At 43.2% G+C, this 24,975-nt stretch overlaps 1 protein-coding gene across 4 annotated transcripts in view; it reads right to left on the bottom strand.

The window, feature by feature from the left end:
- The window catches only part of PDE5A (phosphodiesterase 5A), a 97,707-nt gene that overhangs the window by 39,283 nt on the left and 33,449 nt on the right, over positions 1 to 24,975 (bottom strand). For all 4 annotated transcript variants that reach the window (XM_019534037.1, XM_019534038.1, XM_019534039.1 and 1 more), the window contains exons 4-9: positions 21,204 to 21,275; positions 19,817 to 19,906; positions 18,741 to 18,878; positions 16,532 to 16,599; positions 11,316 to 11,424; positions 8,377 to 8,461 (exon numbers count right to left, since the gene is read on the bottom strand). In XM_019534037.1, the coding sequence (XP_019389582.1) occupies positions 8,377 to 8,461; positions 11,316 to 11,424; positions 16,532 to 16,599; positions 18,741 to 18,878; positions 19,817 to 19,906; positions 21,204 to 21,275 (562 nt within the window). The remainder of the gene's footprint in view (positions 1 to 8,376; positions 8,462 to 11,315; positions 11,425 to 16,531; positions 16,600 to 18,740; positions 18,879 to 19,816; positions 19,907 to 21,203; positions 21,276 to 24,975) is intronic.

Here is a 24,975-nt window from a genome sequence, read left to right as displayed (position 1 = left end):
GAATAGGGGATATGACTTTCAGCAGTGAATAAGCCACAACAGTTGATGGTTTCTTAAAAACATAGATTTTGTTTTCATGTAAATGTTGCTATTAATAAAAACAGGGAGAATTGAAGTAAATGTAATGCATGATCTTGTAGGCCAAATACTCTAAATAGATTGTTCTCAAAGTTTCCACAAGTTGTTTGTAGGTCCATTTCCAACAAAATTCTGGAGTCTTGCAACACACTTAAAATACCTCAGAAACATTTTATAAAGTTGCCACTTGTCATGGGGGCACTAGGGTGCCTCCTATCCAGAGAGAAATTAAGGACAGCTGCCAATTATCATGGCAGCTCAGGTGCCAGTTGCTGGGGCAACCAGGCAGGTCATGTGGCCAGAAGGTGGCAGGGCCAGGCCTTTATAAACAGCCCAGGCCAGAGCTAAGTGAGTAGTTTTCTTCTGGCAGCTGCTGGAGCAGGAGCTCTGTGGGAGAGCTGAGCAGGCTGAGTCAAGGGTTGGAGCCTGAACATGCTGACTGGCTGCAATGATGCGGGAGAGTGCAAACCCTAACCGAGGTGTGGTTGGGAGCCAGGGTGGCTTGAAGTTTCTGCTATGAGCCTGGAGGCTCCTTGTTGTTTATGTGGAAGCTGTTTGGCTTGTGGTTGAGTTATTGTTAGACCAGAGGACTGGGTGAGGCTGTAGAGGTGTGAGGAGGCCTCACGGGAGCTCCCCAATAATCTGGGGGTTCCTGGTGCCCAGTGGGGCACAGCGAGTGGTGCTGGGCAGGCATGGCTGTTGGTGCCAGTGAGGCGTGTGTTTGCGGGGGGGGGGTGTTGACCCCTGCCCTCTGGGGTGAGTTGGGGAGAAGCCCTAGTAGGGCAAGTGACCCAGATGGTGGTCCAGGGGGCCAGGCATGGCTGCGGCCACCTGAGCCCCAACTGGGGTATGGACAAGCCCAGGGGCCCCAGAAGGGGCCAGGAGCATGGGCAGTGCAGCATAGGCCCCAGAGGGGGGCGAGAGGGCAAGGAGCATGGAGAGCACAAGACAGGCCCCAGTGGGGAGTTGCCTGGGCAAGGCAAGCCCAGGGACCCTGATAGAGGGGCACAGGCTGTGACTAGCCCAGAAGTGCCGGTAGAGGGGTGCAGGTTACGGGATGAGCCCAAAGGGCGCCAGTAAAGGGGTGCGGGTAGTAGGACCAGCCCAGAGGCGCCGGTAAGGGGGCACCAGGTATGTAATAAGTCGAGGAACGCCTGAGAGGGGCGTCAGGGCGTGACAAGCCCAGGGGTGCCAGGTGCGTAGCAAACCCAAGGGTGTCAGAGAGGGGCACCAGGGCGTGACGAGCCCAGGGGCACCAGAGAGGGCATTAGAGGGCGAGGGACCTAATAACGTTCAGGGACAACTGCGAGGCTTGGGGCGTGCTGAAGGGGAGGTAGGAGGCACGCATTGCCCATAAGGCTGGGGGTGTTGGAGCACCCCAGTGGGAACGGAGGTAACACCAGCGCGGTGTCTAAGGTGAAAGTAGGCAGCCTCCCATACTGAACTTTATAACAGCAAAGACGTGGCGGGCGAGCTGAGGGTGCTGGATCACCTTAACTGACATGGCAGGGAGCACTACCGAGCTCACAGCCGCTTGCAAGTGCCACCCTGTGACACCACTGCAAACTTAAAGGATGCAGAAGCAGAAAAAAGGAGAACAGAAAGAGTCTTTTTGTAAATCCTCTTATTCCATCTGAAAGAGACTTGCTTTTTTCAGGTGGAGAAAACCTCTGTCATAGGGGGAAAAAAAAGATCTCCAGACCATTTAGCTTAAACATAAAATGGAGTCATAGAGTATAATATTCCTGATAATCACAGAAAGTGAGAGTTGAAAGGGACCTCAGGATGTCATCTAGTCCAACCCCCTGCTCAAAGCAGGACCATCCTCAGTTAAATCATCCCAGCCAAAACTTTGTGTTACTAAACCTTAAAAACTTCCAAAGATGGAGAGTCCACAATCTCTCTGGGTAACCTGTTCCAGTGTTTTACTACCCTCCTACTGAGAGAGCTTTTCCTAACATCTAATCTAAACTTTTTTTGCTGAAACTTGAGACCATTACTTCTTGTTCTGTCATTGGTCACCACTGAGAACAGTCTAGCTCTGTCATCTTTTGAACCCTCCCCCTTCTTGAGGTAGTTGAGAAGATTGGCAGAATTTAATAACAGCTTTCTTCTCCAGACTAAATAAGCCCAGTTCCCTCAGTCTCTCTTCAGAAATCATGTGTCCTAGCCCCTAACCATTTCTGTTGTCTTTGCTGGACTCTCTCCAATTTTCTTTCTGTAGTGGGGGGCCCAAAACTGGATGCAATACTCAAGATCTGCCCTCACCAGTGCTGAATAGAGGAGAGGAATTGCTTCCCTCGACCTCCTGGTAGCACTCCTATTAATGCAGCCCAGTAGACCATTAGCTTTCTTGGCAATGAGGGCACACTTGGCTCACATGCATCTTATTGTCCACTATAACCCTCGGGTCCTTTTCTACAGAGCTGCTGCTTAGCCAGTCAGCCCCCAGCCTGTAGCAGTGCATGGGACTGTTCCATCCCAAGTGCAGGACTTTGCACTTGTCCTTAATGAACCTCATGAGATTTCTTTTGGTCAAGTTTTTCAATTTGTTGAGATCTCTCTGAATCCTAGCCTTACCCTCCAGCATATCTACTACTCCACCAGTTTGGTGCCATATGCAAACTTGCTGAGGGTGCATGCTATCCCATCTTCCAGGTCACTGATGAAAATAGTGAACAAAAATGGCTCCAGAACTGACCCCTGGGGCATTCCACTTGATACCGGCTGCCAATTAGACATCAAGCCACTGACTACCCCGAGCTTGATGATCCAGTCAGTTTTCTATCCACCTTACAGTCCATCCATCCAACCCATACTTCCTTAGCTTGCTTGCAAGAATGTTGTGGGAGACTGTATCCAAAGCCTTGCTAAAGTCCAGGCATGTTGCGTTCACTAATCTCCCCACATCCACAGAGCCAGTAATCTCATCACAGAAGGCAATCAGGTTGGTCAGATATGACTTGCCCTTGGTAAATTCCATGCTGACTGTTTCTAATCACCTTCTTCTCCTACAAGTGCTTAGGGATTCCTTGAGGACCTACTCCATGATTTTTCCAGGGTCTGAGGTAAAGCTGACTAGTCTGTAGTTCCCTTGATCCTCCTTCCTTTTCCTAAAGATGGGCATTTATACTTGCCCTTTTCCAATCATCTGAGGGGGGCCCCCCCACAACTGCAATGAATCTTCAAAACTAATGGCCAGCAGCTCTGTAATCACATCAGCCAACTCCTTGAGCACCCCAACTGGTCTTCTGCCATACCTGCTCATCTTCCTCACCTTCAGTAAGGTTTCTTTAAAATGCAACCAACTGTCCTGCACTCATGCCCATCACATGTTTTCCAGGAGATCCTGCCCATGAGACTTTGACTCCATCAGGGAACTCCTTTTCTGAAGTCCAGGATCTATACTGTGCTGCTCTCCTTCCCTCCTTTCCTCATGATCCTGAACTGAATCATCTCATGGTCACTGCTGCACAAGTAGCCATCCATTACTATTCTCCACCAATTCTTCCTTGTTTGTGAGCAACAGGTCAAGAAGAGCACAGCTCCTAGTTGGCCTCTCCAATACCTGTACCAGGAAGTTATCCCCAACACTCTCCAAAAACGTCATGGATTGCCCATGTGCTGTTACATTGCCTTCCCAGCAGGTAAGGGGGACTGAGGCCTGCAATCAGGAAACTTGTTAGCTGTTTGAAGAAAGCCTCATCCACCTCACTTGGTCTGGTGGTCTATAGCAGAACATCACCCTTGTTGCTCTCTCCTCTGACCCTAGCCCAGAGACTTTCAACAGGCCTATCTCCAATTTCATACTGGAGCTCTGAGCAATCATATGACACTTCTACATAAAGTGCAACTCCTCTTCTCCCCTGCTTGTCCTCCCTAAACAGTCTATACCTATTCATGACAGTGCTCCAGTAATGCAAGCTCTATCTGTTATTCCAATCATGTCATAATTCCATGACTGTGAGAACTTCCAATTCTTCCCTGCTTGTTTCCCTGGTTCTGTGCATTCATGTACAGGCACCTGAGGTAACTGATTGCCCTACTTTCTCAAAAAGAATGAGAACGCCTGTCTTGTTGCCCTGTCCTGTTCGTGCTTCTTCCAGGTCACCCATTTTGCCTCTTGCCTCAGGGCTTTGGTCTCCATCCCCTGGCAACCTAGTTTATAGCCCTCTTCCAGCAAGCCTATCTGCAAAGATGCTCTTTCCTTTCTTAGTCACATGGATCCCATCTCTTCCTCCTTCAAACAACATCCCATGGTCAAAGAAACCAAAGTCCTTCTGGTGACACCATCTGTGCAGACATGCTTTGATCTGTAAGATGCATCCACTCTTGCCCAGGCCCTTTTCCCTTGACCGGAAAGATCAAGAAAAATATCATCTGAGCCCCTCTCCCTTTCACCCTTACACCCAGATCCCTGTAATCAATTTCCCCAGGCAGTATCACTGGTGCCCACAGATGAGCAGCTTGCAGAGGGCCAGATGAGTTTCAGTAATCCTTCTGTGACATCTTGGATCTGGGTTTGGAGCAAGCATCAGATCTCCTAAAACAACAAGTTAGGCCAGCAGATGGGTGCCTCTGTCCCCCTCAAAGGAAAGCCTCCACCCACTGCTGCTTCTTGGTGGCAGTGGTCTTGATCTTGCCAACCTTAGGGAGGCCTGGCCTGTCTTCCTCCACCAATGGAACATGTTCCTTCTCTTCCGTTCCTAGGGCTCCTTATCTGTTCTCTAAAGTGGACTGCTGCAGGTATAGATGAAGATTTCTGCTTGCTGTCTGAGCAAAATGTTAGGGGATAACTTTTATCCTTGCAATAGTTCAGATCCAAATCTGCATTTGGAAGAGCAAGTCTCACTGAGAATTATTAGGACTTCTGCTCCTTCAGAAGCTTTAAAAACCCCCCCACCTAAATGGACAACTTGCTTGAGAATACCAATGTTTTAATCATAAATTCCCACCAAAAATATTAGAAAAACCAATATGAGAGCATGAATTTTGTCCTAAACCAACAAGCATAGCACAGACCCTCCAATTAAAGCTTTAATGATCTGAATCTCCAACTCGGCTCTGTTTTTTGGTAGGTGACTTTAAAATAAGAGAACATGTAGTTTTCCCACAATCCAGTTTAAGAAACTAATATCAAACCTAATTGTTGAGAATTAGGTAAGTAACCTAATTCTACTCTATCTGTTGCATGGTATTTGTGGCTAAGTACAATCTGTCTCCATAAAATGAGGCCCTAGGTTCATATAAGAGAAGCATGAATTAGTTAATGTATCTCCATTCTCTAAATGCCATCCCTTATATGTATTTGCTGTCCTACTCCTGTTTTCTGCATCCTTCCTTTGGATGGGACTACATAATTTGGTTGAGAGGTGAAAGGATAAGGAAGCTGTATGACAGCTACTGGTGAGTTCCATTTATATCTTCTTGTGGACCTGGGTGCTGTTGAGAATGCACGTGTATATAGGCTCCATGATTCCTTGGGGACGGAGGTCCTAAAAATCAACACCCCTGAGGTATAAAAGCACAGAAAGAAACAGAGGAGCTGAAGGGCCAGATTCCAAAGATATTTAGGTACCTACCTCCCATTAGTCACCTTATTCCCATTAAAATCAACAGGAGTTAGGTACCTAACTACCTTTGTGCATCTGGACTTTGCATCCATTTTCAAAAGTGGTGCAGATAACTAGGAACTTAGTGTTTATAGACATGCTCTGGGAAGCTGGGGTGCTTTAATTAGCGCAGGTCTGAGCCACACAAATTAAAACATCTGGAGCAGCATGTGTATCAGTGTTGTCATGCTGAAAAATGGCAGTGGGGCACTTAGAACTAAAACTCATCAAACCAACTTTAGTTTAAAGCACCCCACCACCATTTTTCAGCACAAGGATGCTGATACACGTGACACTGGAGTATGCTGGAGCACAGTAATTACTATGCTCCAGCAGACTCGATTAAATTGAGTCTGCTCCAACACACTGCAATTACACTCTATGTTTAGTATAAATCAGCAGGGCTTACACTCCTGGGGCCCAGATCCTTAAAGATAATTAGATGCAGATCCACAAGAGCCAGTGCTAAGACTACAGCATGTAGCATATAGTTTATAGGCAGCCCAAAGAGGCAGTCACAACTTACATAAGTCTCCAAGCTCCCATTTACAGTGCGAGATTAGGACATAAGGGTAGCTCAAATCATTACAGTCCCCTACACTGTTAGTTCTATGCTGCACCTCTTAGAAGTGCTACCTTGAGTCTCATTTTATCCTCAGACTCTTGAATACTTTATGGAGTAAACAGTCTAATGGCTTCCAAGCTCCTTTCATCTCCATATGCACTGCATGTTATATTTTTGGAGGCGTTACTCTTCTGAGGTGAAGGCAAGGCTCCCCACTTGAGCTAGCATCTGTTAAAATAAATTTATGTCCAAAGAGTTTGCAAACACATACATGTGTGTGATATCTATAGGAAAAAACCATAAGGTCCTTGCTTAGTTTTGGCTGGCCATTATGCAAGCATTGAGGTTAATCTGGACTCTCAGTGAACTCACGGGGAACTTCCCTGAGTAAGGCCTTTTCATAAATTCATGCTTGATCTACAAAGCTTGATTCACTCCAGTGCCTGAGCTCTGTTTGGTGTTGTGGGAGTGGGGTGTGGAGCATAGGCAGAGTGCAGCTCCTTATGCACACTCCTTCTCTCAGACACTCCCCAGTGACAGAGGAACAGTGGTAAATGGACTGGTGCAGGGTTCATGCTGGCTCACTTAGACTAGCAGGGATTTACCATCCAGTAGGTAGGATCTACAGAGTGACAAAAAGGGACTGAATAGGAGTATGGAATCCATCACATAAGTAATGATGTTTGTTAATGAGCTAGTGGTTAATCATCTAAGTCATAGGTAAGGACCTATTTAATTTGCGGGGACTGCCCCCTAGTTTTGTGGGCAAAACATTGGCTCAGGCAGTCACTTCATGCCTCCTGGCCAAGGGGCTCCTATGGCCCCACCCTTCACCACTGATTGGCTACAGGTGCTGCCTATCATATGGCCCCACCCCTTGCCACTGACTGGTTGCAAGAGCTATTAGTCATGTAGCCCCCATCCCTAACCGTCAACTCTGAGCAGACAGCCCCTTCCTCTTGTTCTGCACCCTGCTGGGCTGCCACACCATGCTAACGTTGCTGGCTCCCTCTGAGGAACTAACATTTTCTTTTCTGTAAGGGTTTGTTTTTTGTTTTTCCACCCCCCCATGGATTTCACAGGCATTGCCTGGATCTCATGGGCAGTGCCAGATTTCGCAAAATCTGCAAAATCAGTGAAATCACGAATTTCACAGATAAATATTGAAAGAATCTGCAATTAACCTGAAATCTGGACAATTAAATATGAAAAAAGAGGTGAAAACAATTTAAAGCAATCCCTGACAGAGGATCTTTGTAATCAGCAATCTTTGTAATTACACTTTCCTATTTTTAAAAACAGTCTTTCCTTTCCATTGCCATATGAAAGATGCACAAGCAACAGGGATTCTAATATCTACAACAAGAAAAGAAAACAATTCACAAAGCACTGTGAAATGCACCCACTGAACAAACTGGAAAAGCACAGAAAGATAATCTGAGGTGTTGTCATTACTTGGTAATGGTAGTAGGTAAAGAAATCACAGACAAGAGTATGACAGTATATGTTACGTGAAAACTGAAAAACTATTTCTCTGTTTTAAGGATCTTCTCCCAGGATTTCAGCTTCCATATTGCTAGGATATCACTTTTGTGTAAAACACTGATTTTCATGGAGTGTGCTGTGACACTTTACGGTTTTGAGAGACCCTGCATCACCCTTAAAAGGACATCGCATGTGTGGTTTAAAAACACCAGACATGATTCACAAGATTGACCCAGAGATATCAAATATAAATCCATAGTATTCAAAAAACTGTGACTAGTTGCGGCTGTCCCAAGTTCTCTGCAACAGAAGAATTCTTCTAGCAATTTTCTGTAGTCAAGAAACAAGTGAAAACTAAGAGTTGGCATTTTCTGATGGGTGCCTTAAGCCTAATAAGGGCTGTCTTCGGACTAAAAAGGTTGCAAACCACTGGTGTATAGAAGTACTTCTGTATACCAATTACACAGATGAATGCAAAACTGTATTATGAAGTCACATACTTGTAACATATTGTAGATGCATTTTATCCCATGCAAAGATGGACGTTAATGTCATAAAAAAAATATATTGAACTAATGGGCATGCAGTAGTACATAAGCAGAAATGTAAAAAAAAAAAAAATCAAATTGATAATACCTATCACTTTATTCTTCTTCCCATTTTTTATTGGTGTACACAGCAAACTCTTTACATGCTGGTTTATATTTTCTGCATTTTCATTCTGTTAAACAATTAAAAAACAGTGTTACAAATCTGCAGAGCCCTATATAGTAGCCATAACTATCAGGCCAAAATGATATTATAAACTACAGTTCTTCAATTGTAGATACTTCAAGGGAGGGATCATATCTTCAGATCCTGTTTATTCAGCACCGGCAGTAGATTTGGACCCTGAAAGCAGCCTATGAGAATAAATTCCAGACTAATACTAAAAATGTCTCAATGTAAACATACACTTATTTGTACCCGCTTGTTTATGCTATGGGATTTCTTTTCTTTTTGTTAAAATGTATCAGGCTTATGAAAATGAACAGTGCCCTTGGGTCAGCATTTCAGTTGGAGCAGCTGAGGAAAACTGGTGAGGCTTCCGGATTTCTTTCCTTTCCACCAGCCATGAGGGTTTCTAAGGATTAGCCTTCTCTCATTCCACAGGGACTGTTTGAATGCTATGAAGCAGTCATGCTCAAGCTTTTAGCCCTGTAGGCCAGATAAGTGGCTTGGGACCAGTCCATGAGTCCAATCAGGCCCCACAGGTTCAGACTGGGCTCCATGCCACTTGGTCCCACTTGACCCTGCACCACTCTATTGGCCCTGTGCACTCAATCCAGTGTGTAGGGCCACATTCTTGGGTCTCTGGGGTTTTCCTGACATCCAGAAATTTGATAGCAAGGGACTGGCAATTAGCTGCCAGTGTTCCCCTGCTAACATATTGTCAGACCCCGTGGGGAACTCCACAGGCTAGATCCATGGTACAAAACTAAAATGGCTACACTCTGTCCCAGGACAACTTGCAGGAACTCCTTCAGGGCTGTCTTAGTAATGCAAGCTGACCTTAGAAGGAGGTAAAGTCAAGGGCCAAGGAGTGACCAATATCATAACAATAGCATCGTACAGTTCCTGAAAATACCAATTCACATGTTTTGCAATCAGTTTATAGTAACCACCTGTATAAGAACAATAACATTGTTTGAAAAAGAAAGTATTTTTCTCAAATCCATGGTAATAAAAGAAAATGGCTATCATTTTGCTCTGTTACATCCATTGCCTGGGTCACGTGGGTGTAACAAAGCAAAATGCATCTCTGTCTGATTCCATCCAAGGAAAAGAAAAATAGATATGTCTTTGATGCTTGTGCTTTGATTAACTTTTCTCGGGCACAGGAACAGGATATTAAACAAATGAAAGAACATTTTTTCTATAATGAATGATAGTATGTGTTTCTCTTTGTAGAAAACTTTCAAGAGATTATGCTGAATATAAAGCAAGGCAGTTCTGGTTTCATCTTCAGCCATTACCTCTCAGGCCTTCAGGAGACTGGCTCAAGAGTAGGGGTTAGGGGCAAGTTCAGGGCAGTTTTGGTAGTGAACCTTCAGGTCTGGAGCATGCATGTGGACTTGACTAGAGAGTGTACACATCCCTGTCCTATCCAGGACCCACAGCACCAGTGGTATAGATGAGCCCTTTGTCATTTTGCTAAAGTAGATCAGTCCTTATTCCCTATCCACAGCTGCACTACATCATCTTTATGAGCCTTGTGTGCATATAGCCAGAAGTAAATGCCTGGTAACATTTTCCCCTCAGGCATAAAAGAAATCATCCAGAGCTCAGATCAATGCATTTCTGCATGAGCAGAAGATCTGAAGTCTGCTGCCAAGGCAAAGAGTTTGTCCCAGACAAACACTCATTTGAAACTGCTCCTAATGTATTTATTTCAGGTACTTTAAGACTCCTTTTGAATATTCACCTTTTTCTTTAGCTCCTGACCTAGTGCAGCCATTTGTTTTTTCTCCCAATAACCAAGCAGTAAAATGGGGATACTTGGCAGAATAGACTCCACATCTCTCAAACTGCTGAGCACTCTCAACTCCTATTAACTTGTGGAGCTGAAAATGCTCAGACCCCTACTGGCTTCTGTTTCAAAACTACAGTGAAACTGTAAACAATTAAAATGGGAAGCACTGAACAGGCTGCTGTCAGCTCCTGCTATCATTTTACTGGAACCATCTTGCTGGACTCTGTGCTTCCTGATTTTTTTTCTGCTGTTTGACTGCAGAGGGAAGAATGTGCAGAGGAAGCCCTGATGCCAATACCCTCCTCCCTATACTATTCTCTCCCTGACCCAAATGTATAAATCAACCTGGTCTTCATCTAAAAGGAAATAAAAGAACAGCAAACAGCTTTTTCAGTACTGTTCTTGGAATAAACAACAGAGCTGCAGCCTTGTTTTTTGCCTACAGGGACTCTAAGGTATCAGAGTTCTTATGTATCTGGTCCAATACCAAATCTGCTTTTGCCTTTTTGTTCCTCCCTTCTTAACTCTCCAGTCTCTCTCTACATGGTCACTGGAACAACGTATCACAAGCTAATACTGATCGAGAGTTGCTGACACTCTCCAGATCAGTAAACAGCCCACATCTATGATACACATCCGGAGGGTGGGTGGGACCTCTGAGACCATTCCCAAGTCTCAAAGTAAACTGTAGAGGACTGGTGTGAAAAACTTCCATCCTCTCCCTTCACTTCAAATGCTTTCCTAAGAACATACTTCTTTCTCCCAGCATAGCCACCTGCTTTCATGGAGAAATAACTGACCTTCTTTGTGATAAATCCATCTACTGGACACCCTGCCCACTGTGTTAAAACAGTATTGTTTAGCTTTAGAGAATGTAAAACTTCTTAAAGCAGAAACTGTGTTTCCTATGTCTAAACAGTTCTGACTGCCGGCAGTCAATAAGCTAAATAAAGCTAGTGGTAATAATGGTAGCAAACACAAGATTTGGTCATAGAAGGAACGCAAACAAAGATCACCTATGTCTTTTACTACTAAATCCCGAACTTCATTTCAATTTCCTTACCGTCCATGGAAATCTTCTGTCTTTGCAGACATCTGGTATATTAAGAGGTTCCATTGTATTCTTGACATACTGAGCATACATATAATTGATTTTGTTTGCATCGTAGTCCCTGATGGAGTACCAAAGATAGACAGATATTATTTATTCCAATCTTTGTAGGAGACCACGCACATCATAATGCTAACATAAACTATCATGTATAAATCTAAAGGAAAAGCAGAGTTAAGCCCAATTGCCACACACTGATCCAAGGGCCATCTCTGACCCACCACAAAGCTGTGGGCTGTGCTCATCTACTCTGTGACCCATGTTGTCAATGAAAATATAGAACAGCACTCTACAGCTATTTGACCAGAACAGCTTAAATTTTTATATTCACATCTCATTTAAATTAAACTAAGGGAGATTATAGTGTTCAAACATCCTAGATGCACTTGCCACTACAGAAGAACAAATAATTCATAATATTCCGAGCGCATTATAATCCTCAACTTTGAGGCCTGTTTATTTTGTGTCATTAAATATGAGGAAATACACAAGATATACATGAATTTATTTAGCTCTTTCTTTGTTCAAGATGTACCTAATAAAATCAATACAAGCTCTATCTGTGTTTCCCTTTCATTTGAATTGGGTTTCACTCCCTGTGGGCATGTCTACACGCTCATTAATGCACTTTAGATACAGCACATTTAGTTTAGTACTTACTTAATAAAGCACTAAATAAATGTGCAGTACCTAAAGTTACTGAGCAAGTGCGCAGTAGAGCTGGTGCACTGTTATTTAGTGACATTTACTGCACATGAGCTTAATTACACTGCACAATATGCTATTAGCATGGTTTCTGCCATGACACGCTATTGTACAGTGTTATTAGGCAAATGTGCAGTTTCTCATATAGATGTACCCTGTGTGAACATTTTAGTTTAGCTGAAACCTGCTTCTCATTTATTCAGTAAATAAGCCTAATTTAAACTGAAACTGAAGGGTCTAAAGTGGCTTGCACCAATTTAATTAAAAAAATCTCTGTCATATAGACAAGCTCCAAGCTTGAGTTGTATTTACATTCTTAAATGTTAGGACAGTTAGAGATATTTTAGAAATGGATTACCACACTTAATAAATGAATCAAGTACAGTCTAACAGAATGAAGGTCAGAAAACGAATGACAGCTTAAGTCACATAAATAGAACCCTTAAATAATATACATCTGTAGATAGCTGACAACACTGTATATTAGTAATAGATGATATCCACATATTTTAAACCAAGAGCAGATGGTAACATTTGTAAATTTTCTGCTTCTAAGTTCATATAAAATGCGCTCTCAGAGTGAATGCACAATTGATTGCATAGTGATTCTGTTATTGACACAGACCATCTGCTTTCCCCACATAAGGGCTTAAAATAACTTACAAATCAACCAGTTCTCTCTTAATTGCATACTCTTATGTATTTAAATAAGACACTTTAATTCTAATGACCCTCTTTGCCTTCTTTGGAAGAGGGCCCACCTCCTTCTGTACGCCCATTCTCATCGGGCTTCTGCATTCTACCCTTCTGCTATGTGACTAGGCTTCAATTATTTTTCAGCTTTGCAAGGATAGGCACAAAACTAGAGTGTGGAGCCAGCAGCAAAGGAAGGTGGGGTGTTAAGAAAAGAAAGCAGTAATTTCTACTCATTTTCATAGTTTCATAGCTGATAGGGTCGGAAGGGACCTGAGTAGATCATCAAGTCCGACCCCCTGCCATGGACAGTGATGAATGCTGGGGTCAAATGATCCCAGCCAGGTGATTATCTAGCCTCCTTTTGAAGACCCCCAAGGTAGGAGCGAGAACCACTTCGCTTGGAAATCTATTACAGCTCCTAGCCACCCTGAGTGTGAAGTAGTGCTTCCTGATGTCCAACCTGAACCTTCTCTCAGTCAACTTACAGCCGTTATTCCTGGTAGCGCTCAGGGGAACAGGGACTCTCCCATTCCCCCCTGGTAAGTTTATAGATGGTCACCAGATCTCCTCTCAGCCTTCTCTTGTGGAGGCTGAACAGGTTCAGGTCCTGTAACTTCTCCTTGTAGGGCCTGCCCTGTTGCCCCCTGATCATGCGAGTGGCCCTCCTCTGGACCCTCTTGATGCTGGCCACATCCCTCCTGAAGTGCAGCCCCCAGAACTAGACGCAGTACTCCAGCTGCAGCCTGACTAGTGTCACATAGAGGGGGAGGATTTTCTTCTTTGACCTGTTCATGATGCATCTGTGGATGCATGACAAGGTGCGGTTAGCCTTACTGACTGCAACCTCACATTGGTGGCCCATGTTCATCTTACAATAAATAATGACTCCAAGATCTTTTTCTGCCTCTGCACTGATGAGAAGGGAGTTCCCCAGCCTGTAGATATGCTGCTCGTTCTTTTTCCCTAGGTGCATCACCTTGTACTTGTCGGTATTGAATCCCATCCTGTTCTCATCTGCCCGCCCCTGTAACCTGTCCAGATCTAGATGTAGCCTGTCCCTCCCTTCTAGTGTGCCCACCTGTCCCCACATTTTAGTGTCATCCGCAAATTTAACAAGGTACTTTTCACCCCCTCATCCAAGTCACTGATAAAGATGTTGAACAGTGTGGGCCCAAGGACCAAGTCCTGGGGGACCCCACTGCTCACATTCGTCCAGGTTGAAAATGACCTGTCCACCACCACTCTCTGCATGTGGCCCTCTAGCCAATTTGTGACCCATCTGTGAAAGCCCAGCCCTGCTCCAATCAGGCACTGCCCATGCAGTCAGGTGACACCCTTGATCAGGCCAAGCTGCACCTGCCAGCCCCCAGGTCAGCTGACTTTCTAATTAGGCCTGATCCCACCTGCCAGTGGCCCTGCAGACTGCCTGACCTCTTAAAGTGGCAGGAACACCAAGTGCCCCGCCACAGAAAACACTGGACTAAAAAGTTCAGCAAAATTCGATCTCTCTTGCTGGAGAGAATACTCCATATAGAGGAGTTCAAATAAAAAGCACTACTTTAAAAATCCAGTAATGACCTGGGTTGAAGGTTAGGTGCTTAAAGCAAGAAATTTAGCTAATCATCATTATGCTGCTTCACTTAATATGAGGCTCATGGCCCCAGTTGCTTAAAGGGAAATGTTTCTGAAATGTGAGAAGTTTGTTGAGATCCTTTAGCCCTAGGAAATGGATTCTTTATGTATTGTATAGTAAATGTAAAGAATTACAAATACATGTGTCCCCAAACTTTAAGATGATAATTACTTGACACGTAGGCCCCTGGCAGATGTTAAAATAATTGCATCATTGCCATGGTAGATATACATAGCAGGAAGTGTGATGTTTGGGATGGGCCATAAAATTCCTCCAATCCCAATCCTGCCACTACTCAGCTATCCCCAGCCCAATCACAGAGATGCTCCAGGCCCAGAGCTGCTCCTGTCTCCCATCTGGTTCCAGATCTGGGGTTGTTGAGACTGGGGCTGACAACTAGCTGTCAGACGGGTCCTCACAGTCTTGGCTGGGTTGGTCTGATACCTGGGGCTCCCAGGGCCAGGTATGACAGTCAGCTGATTGTCAGCCCAACCCCAAGGACAGCCCAGATTAACATGCGTCTTTTAGAAGCCTCCCCCCACCCCTTCTTGCCATCTAAAAATAATGGGCTCAACCTACAGCCTGGCATGTTAAAGTGCCTCTGCCTTCAAAGTGCAGGGACTGCAGACTAGGAAAGGAAAGGATGCTTGTCTCAGGAGTTACCAGTTTTCCAGCAGCTAGAGCCCTTAGACTCCCTCCCACAGAGAACTTAGCAACCTGCTGTCCCAGCAGCCAATTTTCAGCATCAGAACCAGGGCTGTCCCACTCCTGTTGCTAACCCCTGTCCCCCCATAAATTGAATGTGTAGCACATTCAATTTATGGTGCCATACAAATAAGCCAAAGGATCTTTCACATATTTTGTGCATATCTTTGTGGCTGCTTTGCCACTGTGGCACCATAAATTGTCTGAATGTGTAGCACTGTTACTAATTATGATTACTATTTACTGTGCGCCCTTACTCATTCAGAGCCTTACTACATTTATGTACAATGCTTAACACTAATTCTTACCATGGTCTTTAGATGCTACTACTACTTAAATTATACTGATATAGAACTCAAGACTCAACCAGAACTCCTAGATATTGATTTATTCCTAACTGACAAAAACTCATGGTGAAGAGTCACTGAATCAATACTGCAATCGAAGCAACCACAATTGCAATGTTGTAAAGAATTTTTCTAGTGCTGAAAATCTATGAAAATAATCCTATTTATGGGAGGTATTAGCCGTAATCTTCCAATTTACTTGGTTAGATTATATTCATCTTCTAAAACTATGCTGCCAAATCTTTGGGTTTTAAGTAGGGCTCAAAACCTGCCCTACCTGAAATGTAAACTAGAAGGGCATTCTTTGAAGTTGCTGGTTGGCAATATTTCTGTTATGATTGTGTAACTGGAGCATGACAGGAGATGTGTGCAGGAGGATGCAGCCCGTCATGCAATACAGTTTGGCTAGCATAGTGCTGCTTCTTACCTCCTTACCAAAGCTCTTCTGAAGAAGGGTATTGCAAAATAGTCAAGTATACTCTTCTAGGTTCCCTTCCCTTCCACATCCACAGAGGGAAGGCTGAAAAAATGCACTGTATCTCGTTTCATTCTGTGCTTGGGCTGGGTTGGGGGTGGGAGGGGAATGACACAGGGGTCACAGCTATCCTGTGACCATGAAGAGTTGTGCCTCAATTTGTCTTTCTCCGGAAGAAGTGCTCTTATGATGTTAAACTTGTTTGTGTTACCAAAATCTAATACAGTTATCTTAAAAAATAAAGGGAAGATAATTAATGACAAATGTGTAAAATAAAGGGAAGATAATTAATGACAAATGTGCAAGATGGAGCTACAGAGCTAACCATTTTTCCCCATGTGTATTTAACTTCAAAAAACATTGCATAGAACATGAAGAAAGATTTAAAAAGCAGGCCCTATTCTGACCTCTGATATAGCTGGGTGACTCTATTGAAGCCAGAGAAAGTTGGATGTGTGCATCTCAAGGAAAACCCTAAACCACAAGAGAGATAAGACTAAAATGCTGTCTGTTTGCATAACATGAAAGTTGTTTGTTGTGAAAAACGATTGCAAGCATAGACATTTTCATTGGCCTATGATGAACTGAAATTCAGAGCAAGTTTCACCTCTTTAGGACATCTGCTGAATCTTCCAATTCCTCAGACTCCATGTGAAACACACTAGAAAAGGAATCCTGGAAAGGCAAAAGAGATTCTTACTGCAAAGAAATATATCGAGATTGTGGGTAATAAAAATCATAATTAACAGTGACAGCAGTAATAAAGGGAAAATAAACTGCAGTGATTTGTGTGTGCCTTGAGGCAAATTTCAGTGCATTTAACACCCCACACCAACATATCTGGCTCCAAGCAAAGAAATATAGCCACTTTACATCACTGAAGCTTCTTGCATCTCAGCAAAGTTTCTCCGCCCCATAGTGAGCACAGACATGTTTACAAAGCAACTCCAAAGCTTAATGTTAGTACAATCTCTCTCAACATTCACCACATCGCAGACAGAGTGCATACTCTGCAGACATGCAGACAGTTCAGGAGCATCATGCCACTAAGCCCATTGCATCTTTTAAATGTATTGAAAAGATGTGGCTCCTTATCATGACAGTATTTCAGCACCTTGTAAATGCTAAGGAATTTAGCCCCAGACACCACCATGAAGCAACACATCATCATCATCTGCATCTTACAGATGAGAACACTGAGACAGAGAAGCCACTGATTGCAGGCTTTGGATGTATTGCATAAAGCATTAAGTTATAGAGCAAGTGAGCAAGCATGCAAAGAGGGCATAGATTTCATAGACATTAGGGCTGGAAGGGACCTCAGAAGATCATCAAGTCCGACCTCCTGCCATGGGCAGGAAAGAATACTGGGGTCAAATGACCCCAGCTAGGTGAATATCTAGCCTCCTCTTAAAGACCCCCAAGGTAGGAGCGAGCACCACTTCCCTTGGAAGTTGGTTCCAGATCCTAGCCGCCCTGACTGTGAATTAGTGCCTCCTGATATCTCGCCTGAATCTACCCTCAGTCAACTTATGGCCATTATTCCTTGTTACTCCTGGTAGTGCTCAGGGGAACAGAGACTCTCCCACTGACTGCTGGTGCACCTTGGCCAGTTTGTAGATGGCCACCAGATCCCCTCTCAGCCTTCTCTTGTGGAGACTGAACAGGTTCAGGTCCCATAGCCTCTGTTCATAGGGCCTGCCCTGCTGTCCCCTGATCATGCGAGTGGCCTCTGGACTCTCTCGACACTGTCCACACATCCCTCCTGAAGTGCGGTCCCCAAAACCGGACGCAGTACTCCAACTGTGGCCTGACCAGTGTCACATAGAGGGGGAGGATCATCTCCTTGGACCTGCTCGTGATGCATCTACGGATGTATGACAAAGTGTGGTTAGCCTTCCTGACCACGTCCCCACACTGGCGGCCCATGTTAATTTTGGAATCGCTAATGACTCCAAGATCTTTTTCTGGCTCTGTGCTCATGAGAAGGGAGTTTCCCAGACTGTAAGTATGCTGCTAGTTTTTCCTCCCCTGGTACAATACCTTGCACTTAGTCAATATCGAAACCCATCCTGTTCTCATCTGCCCACCCCTTTAACCTGTCCAGATCTAGTTGCAGCCTGTCCCTCTCCTCCAGCGTGCCCACTTCTCCCCACATCTTAGTGTCATCCATGAATTTGAACAAGGTGCTTTTCACCTCCTTGTCCAAGTTGCTGATGAAGATGTTGAACAGTGCAGGCCCGAGGACCAAGCCCTGGGGGGCCCCACTGCCCACATCTCTCCAAGTCAAAAAAGAGTCAAATTCTAATAATTTACACTAGTGGAAGGACATACACCACATATCCACTCCTTTTCTACCCTGGTGTAAACATGCCAGGTGCCAATGCCTCGTGGCCCTGACCCTGCTGTAACACTTTTTTTTCCCCCCCAGTTTCTCCTCTTTTTTCTGTTACCTTGTATTATCAGCCCTTGTGTATCAGGCCTATGCCAGAACAGGGCCACATTTAAATTAAAATGATCCTCCTGGTAGAATCATGCTGACAGATTATAAGCCTTCTATGCAAATTGGCTGTATCAAATCACAGAGAGTCTGATTTAGGATCAGCAAGTCTGCAAGCAAAGGATGAGTAGGCACTGGAACGGGAGGAGTGAATTAAAGAGGACAGTGAAAAATTAGTGCATTTCCTGTCCAGACTCTTATTTTATAAAGCAGGCTTCATATGCCAGTTCCTTGTACTTGCTGCAGCCATAACAGAATACAGAAGAGTGAAGGGCTTGGTTCATAGGATTTACAGGTTAAAACGAAGCACACTCACAGGGCAATCTTCATCCACTATGAAAATGGTGCATTTCTGCACCTGCATGAAGGAGATTATAGTTGCAGCAATCTTCTTCAGAATTACTTCCAAGGATTGTTGCTCTTCAAAAATCAAACTAGCAAGATCAAGAAGTACCTGGAAGGAAAAAAAAAACCAAAAAACCAGCTTTTTGAATTTTCACAGAAAGTTAAGCAATAGTTATGCTACCTGTCCTCCTGACTCTCTCCCCGTCTGATAAATTAAAATGCATTCCTATGACCAACATTTTGATTATCAGACAGAGAGCAGATTAAATTTTGATGATCAGACAGAGAGCAAATCAAGAACCTGTATCATGAACAGCATTCAGTGTGAAGACTCCTAATGAAATTAAGAAGTGTATGTAGCTGCACAATGTCTTAAACCAGAAAGACATGTTTAGGCCCAGAATGGCATTTAGCATTCTGCTTTTCCAAATAAGCCCAAGCCTTGGAAAGTATTTTCACTTTACGACAACATTTTTCTCCCCTCACAGATGGACAACATTAGTTATGCATATGTCTTTTCCATATTTGTCAGTATATGTATGCATGCACGTGTGCACATTTTAGCTTTCACAGCAGTGAAAAATAGGTTTAAGTTTTATGTGACGTAGAAATTACTTCTGAACACAGTTCTCATCTACTATGACTAACGGATCTGAAAAAAATCTTACTTCCTTTGTGACACTGCATTGTTATAGTGTACAGCTGTAACTTCTGCCAAGGGAATTCTCATCTGGTTAACTGTGCCTGGATTATCACTTAGTGTGTCTAAGGATTTTGGAACTAGGTCTGCAAATCTGACCCAAAAGTTTTTTTCTGAACACTCTAGCAGCAACTTCGAAATTCTACCCTACCGGAAAATTTTGAAATAGTTTCCACCTATTTGTTTCTACAAACCTTTTTCATATGGTTTCCCCAAAAAAGAAACAAATTAAAAACAGACAAGGAGCGTCCACCATATAGGAAAAAGCATAAACTGTACATAACAGGATCTAAATATTACCTTACTATAAAAATCCCCATGTCCCTTAATAAGTCTGGTGGTCATACCTGGTTACGCCTATTTTCAAGCAATGAAGTCTCATACAGCTGGGCATTGTGAAGAACAATTCCACAAAACGTTAGATAAGCAGCAAAATCCTGAAAAGCAATGAGATACCAAGATTAATTAAGTTGACATTTAACTTCCACCAGGACATTTTTAATACATTTTTTCCAATATCTTGCTAGCATCTCAGTCTTAGGTGAGATGAAGGCACAGACCTAAAATGGTTTCACAGCACATTAAGACAAGAGGTATTTACAGAAGAACAAGAATGGTTATGCTATTTTTCTCTCCAGGATTTCAACCAAATAGAAATATGAGTGTTTATATCTTTTAACGAAAAGCCCATCCATCTGTTATGGTCAGAACTCCAGCAGTATAATTTTGTGATAATGCTTCATGTTTAAGGTTAATTTTGGCAAATCACACAAAATGTTTTCTTTGGTTGGTCTTCATTTGTGATTGCTATCTCATTAGGAATCTCCTTTCCAATTTCAAAACAAACTGCTGATATTCCTGTTTATCTAGGTACAGCTTTATCAGAAGGAGGTGGTTATCTAAAACTTCTTAATACATGTGAATGTAATTTCACCCATAAAAAAAAAAAAAAAAAAAAAAAAAAAATCAAATGAAGATGATGCAAATCTATTACATGAAGAAATTAAATCTTTAAAACGTGAATTAGCAAAGCTATGAATGCTTTCCTTTTCAGCAAGGGATTAATTCTGATGTCCTGCAGATATTCATTATGCATTCCATTTGAAAGGGAAGAGAGTGAATTCTGACTTTGTTATTGCAAGTTTAAGTCATCTCCTTTGGCCTGAATTCAACCCTTCTTGGTGCATCACAGCCTGCATATGAAGTCTCAATACACTTGAGAAAAAACAAAACAAACAAACAAAAAAAACACACCACAAATGAGAGTTCAGAATCAAGATGTTTTCTGCACTGCTGATTATGAAAGATGCGCTTTGACTATAATTTCTCCAATGCCTCATTTCTTTTTTTGCAAATAGTGTATACAGAAATTAAGTTATGCAATTATTTTAGAAGCTGCTTGGCAGCTTTAATGATAATCTGATATTTGTAGTGTCCATTGCGAGATTCTTTTCACAGGTGACCACTGCTGCGAGCTGCTGAATCTGGATTGTTTAACAATACATTCAGTAAATAACGGGGGAGGAAAGAAACCTGACCCCAAAGTAAACTAATTTACATCCTCATTTCTGAAAACCTCAGAAAGATAAAAAAAATAGTTTGCCAATAATTTTTACTTGTTCAAAGATTAGTATAAATTTGGTAATTTCAAGGTTTCTTGCTGCCATAAAAGAAATCTATTGCTCATAGAATGAACACACACACACACACACAGAGTCCACCTATAATAAATACCTTTTCATCTTGCTCTGTGAACGTGCCACCAATTCCAGATTTCTTATTAATAGCTTGAGCCACACCAACAACCTGATGCAATGAAAATCAAATGACAAATAATTAGGCAATTGTCTAGAGTCTGCCTTTGGACTGTATGGATAGCACTATTTAAAGCAGATGACAAATTCTGAATACAGGTATAATTACATGCCCATGGTTGATACCCTAGATCAAAGCTGTCAAACTTGTGGATTAAATAGAGGGCTCCAGGCTCTTACCTGACCACTGTTTCCTCCATTGCTTTGACTGCAGAGCAGGGCAGGACAGTGCTGCTCAATGCAGACTACAGCCCTGGGGAAGTCTGCAGTCTAGGGTACCCAAAAAATGTGATGAAGCAGGGAGCCTACAGCTGGGGAGCTTCAGATGAGGTGGGATGCCCTGCAGCATGTAGGGTACCCAGGCACACTTGGTGTAGTGAGGAAGGGGTGCCTGGGAGCATGGTGTGAAGCTACTGGCTACTTAGAAATTGGACAGCCTTGCCCTAGATTAAGCTCCAGGCCTACAGCACCCTTTCTACACCTTTAATGTAACCAATGTCTGAACTTTTAGATGTGCTGAATATTAGCATGACTGACAAACTGGCCTCAGATAACAGAGTTCCCATATGCATCATGTAATTTATACGTATCAAGTCACTCCACAGAAGGTAAAAAGAATAGTTGTTGTTTGAACCAGAAAAAAGTACTTTGTGCTGTTATTTCTGAAATAATTAGTGAAAGCAACAGACTGATATATTTACTACTAGGAAGACCTCTTATGAACAGAGAAGCTAACTTCCTTAAACATCTGTTAATTCCTTTGAAACAAACAAGATTGTGCTTTTTTTTTTTTTTTATATAAAAGCCTGATTAGGGTGCTTTACAATCCTGGCCAATTCTTTTCAGAATACAAAACACATCTGCTGGAACTTCTCATTTCAAGTTATTCTCTGTATTGAGATTAAAATTTATTTCTTAAAATGCATAAAATAATCCTCAGTGGTAGTCCCTTAAGAATGGAGTTTCTGATGTTTTTAGACCTACTGAAGATATTCAGCCAGAGAAGTGATCTTTTGATGCAGTAAACTGATTTAGGTGAAAGGTGGAGTATGAATTTAAAAACAATACTCTGCTCAAACATGATGCAATATTTAAGGGCTTAGCCTTAAAAAGTAGAGATGCACCAATACATTGGTCCCATATTGGATCAGCACCAATATAAGGAAAATTGACTGTATCAGCAATCGGCTGGGGCATGCAGCAGTGGGAGCTGCTCTTCCACTCCCTCCAGACAAGCCACTCGCAGCTCCATCCCATGCTCTGCCCTGGCTACGCAGCACCTACCTCAGCCCCACTCCCTCCCTCACCACCGGGGTCTTGATCTGTGCCCCCTCACACCCCTTCCCTCCACCCTTGCCTCTTCCCCTACAACAGACTTACCAGTCAGATAACAAACTGCCCGACCACATATCAGCTTTCAGATCGGTATCAGCCAATATGGCTCGTTAAAAATCAGCCATCTGTATTGGCCAAAAATTCTCTTTATCGGTGCACCCCTATTAAAAAGCATTCCCTAGAAACCAGTACCAAGTGCACCCTGGATTAGATCCACATCCAACACAACTCTGACATGAACCTGAGGTTAGTAAAGGTGGCTGTCTGCTACCTTCAAGCTGTCCTTTGCCTCTGGTCTTCAGGACAGGCCAGAGGAATTCTCAGCTAGCCATGAACTGGGGTAATAGCCATTTTGCCACACAGAACTAAAGCAAAGCAAACATACCACAGGCCAAGATTTAGCCAGGGGTAGGCAACCTTTGGCTTGGTGTTAGAGCGTGGCACGCAAAGGCTTTTTGCTTGGCACATGTACCTTGGGCAAGAGCTGAACTGCCACAGCAAGTATTGGATCCCTTGTGGCTCTCCTACCATCTTTCCCTGGCATGCCAACATCTTACAAGTCAAGGTTGTGGACGTTTTTGGCACTCTACCCAAAAACGCTGCTGACCCCTGATCTAAGCCATTTCCTCTTACAACACTGAGGAGTTTATTGGCTTACTTTCACAAAGCAGCTGCCCTTGCACAATACTGAAATCTCACATTTAGTCATTCAGTTGAACACTTTTTGCATATAACTGAGTCAAGTGCTTGGGGCAGCACTCCTGTCTCCACAACTAGACAGAGATACTTGCAGGCTGTTGAACAAGACAAGCAGAATTTTAAAAAGTCCAGAGTGAGGAAAATTCCCAACTAATCAATAGAGATTGCTGAATGGATTAACATTCAAAGGAAATGTATACATAATCCCACCTTAAAATTAGGCAATGCATTTCACATTTTTCCTCAACATTCTCTTCCCCCCAATCCCTGACAAGCTTACAGCCCAGAGTTTGCGTTGTTTTCCCTCATCAGGTTTTATTTGCCTTTTTGTTTATTCTCCACTACCTTTGGAGTGGAGAAAGCTGTTGCCCAGCTCTCTGTAAACACTCCTAATAGTAACCAAGCATCCATCTGGCTGCCAGATTGCTAAACTGCTGCATAGTTGAGGGTGAAAATGAGACTTCTGACGAGCACTAATTCCACCTCCCTGGGTACAAGCTGTGATTCTGATGTTTGGGCAGAAATGAAATTTCAGGGTTGCTTTGAAATTGTTCCATCCCCATCAACTTGTGACCAATTTAAAACCCTGTATTGTACTTCCAGAACATGGACATCCTTTTTGGAAACTGGGAACTGTTACAGAAGCCAACAAAAACAAAGGAATTTAAAGAAAGACAGGGGCAAGTATGAAGAATGAGAAAATTTGTCCAAAAATAATTCAGTTGCACAGTAATGATCTATGTTCTTATTGCAATTCTTACAGATATGTGTATGTACCATATACCATCGCACAAATTTGTTTCACCTTCTTATGGATCTTGCTTTTATCTTTGTGCTTGCAATCTTCTGCCATAAGAATGATGATAGTGTCATAAATTTACCTTTGTGATTTCATGTTGGACACAAATAGAAAACGGTATGGTAGGAGAAAAGAAAATCAGGTCTTTTCTCAGTGGAGATACTCTTGACTTACACTGCAAATGAGAAGACATTCAGGTCTGGATGTTGCTATTTTTAATTCCCCATGCATTCTGGGTTTTTTTTTTAATCTTTGAATAATGGGATTTTTACCAATACCATTTCTAACAGTATAGATATAAATCTACACATATTTCCTACATACTTGTATCAAAAGAAAAAGAAAATGTTGCAGCAAATTGCAGTCAGGGAAATTTAGGTTTGATATTAGGAAGAATTTTCTTACTGTGAGGGTGGTTAACAAACACCTCGTTGTGATGATTTAGGGATATTTCTGCCGTGAGCAGGGCACTGGACTAGATGACCTAGTGGGTCCTTTCAGCCCCATTTTTCTCTGATCTTATGATCCTCCTATTGATCCTCCTTATGATCTTATGATCCTCCGGCCCACAGACCACTACCCCATGCTCCTTATTCACGTGGGCACCAATGACAAGGCCCGGAGCACCCCCAGCCAGGTCATGAGGTGCTACAGGGAATTGGGAGCAGGGCTTAGGGGTCTGGGAGCTCAGGTGGTGTTTTCGTCGATCCTCCCAGTCTCGGGCTACGGGCTGAGGAAGGAGAGGAGGATCCACACAGTGAACCAAAGACGGCGGAGCTGGTGCCATCAGGAAGGCTTTGGCTTCCATGACCACAGCCCGCTCTTTGGCGAGAGAGGCAGCGAGCTGCTGGGAAGAGAT

Source organism: Crocodylus porosus, unplaced genomic scaffold (genome assembly GCF_001723895.1).
Source record: "Crocodylus porosus isolate Cpor-Errol unplaced genomic scaffold, CroPor_comp1, whole genome shotgun sequence".
NCBI classification, from domain to species: Eukaryota; Metazoa; Chordata; order Crocodylia; family Crocodylidae; genus Crocodylus; species Crocodylus porosus.
The sequence above is the reverse complement of the archived record's forward strand: the minus strand, read 5'-3'. Positions and strand labels throughout refer to the sequence as shown.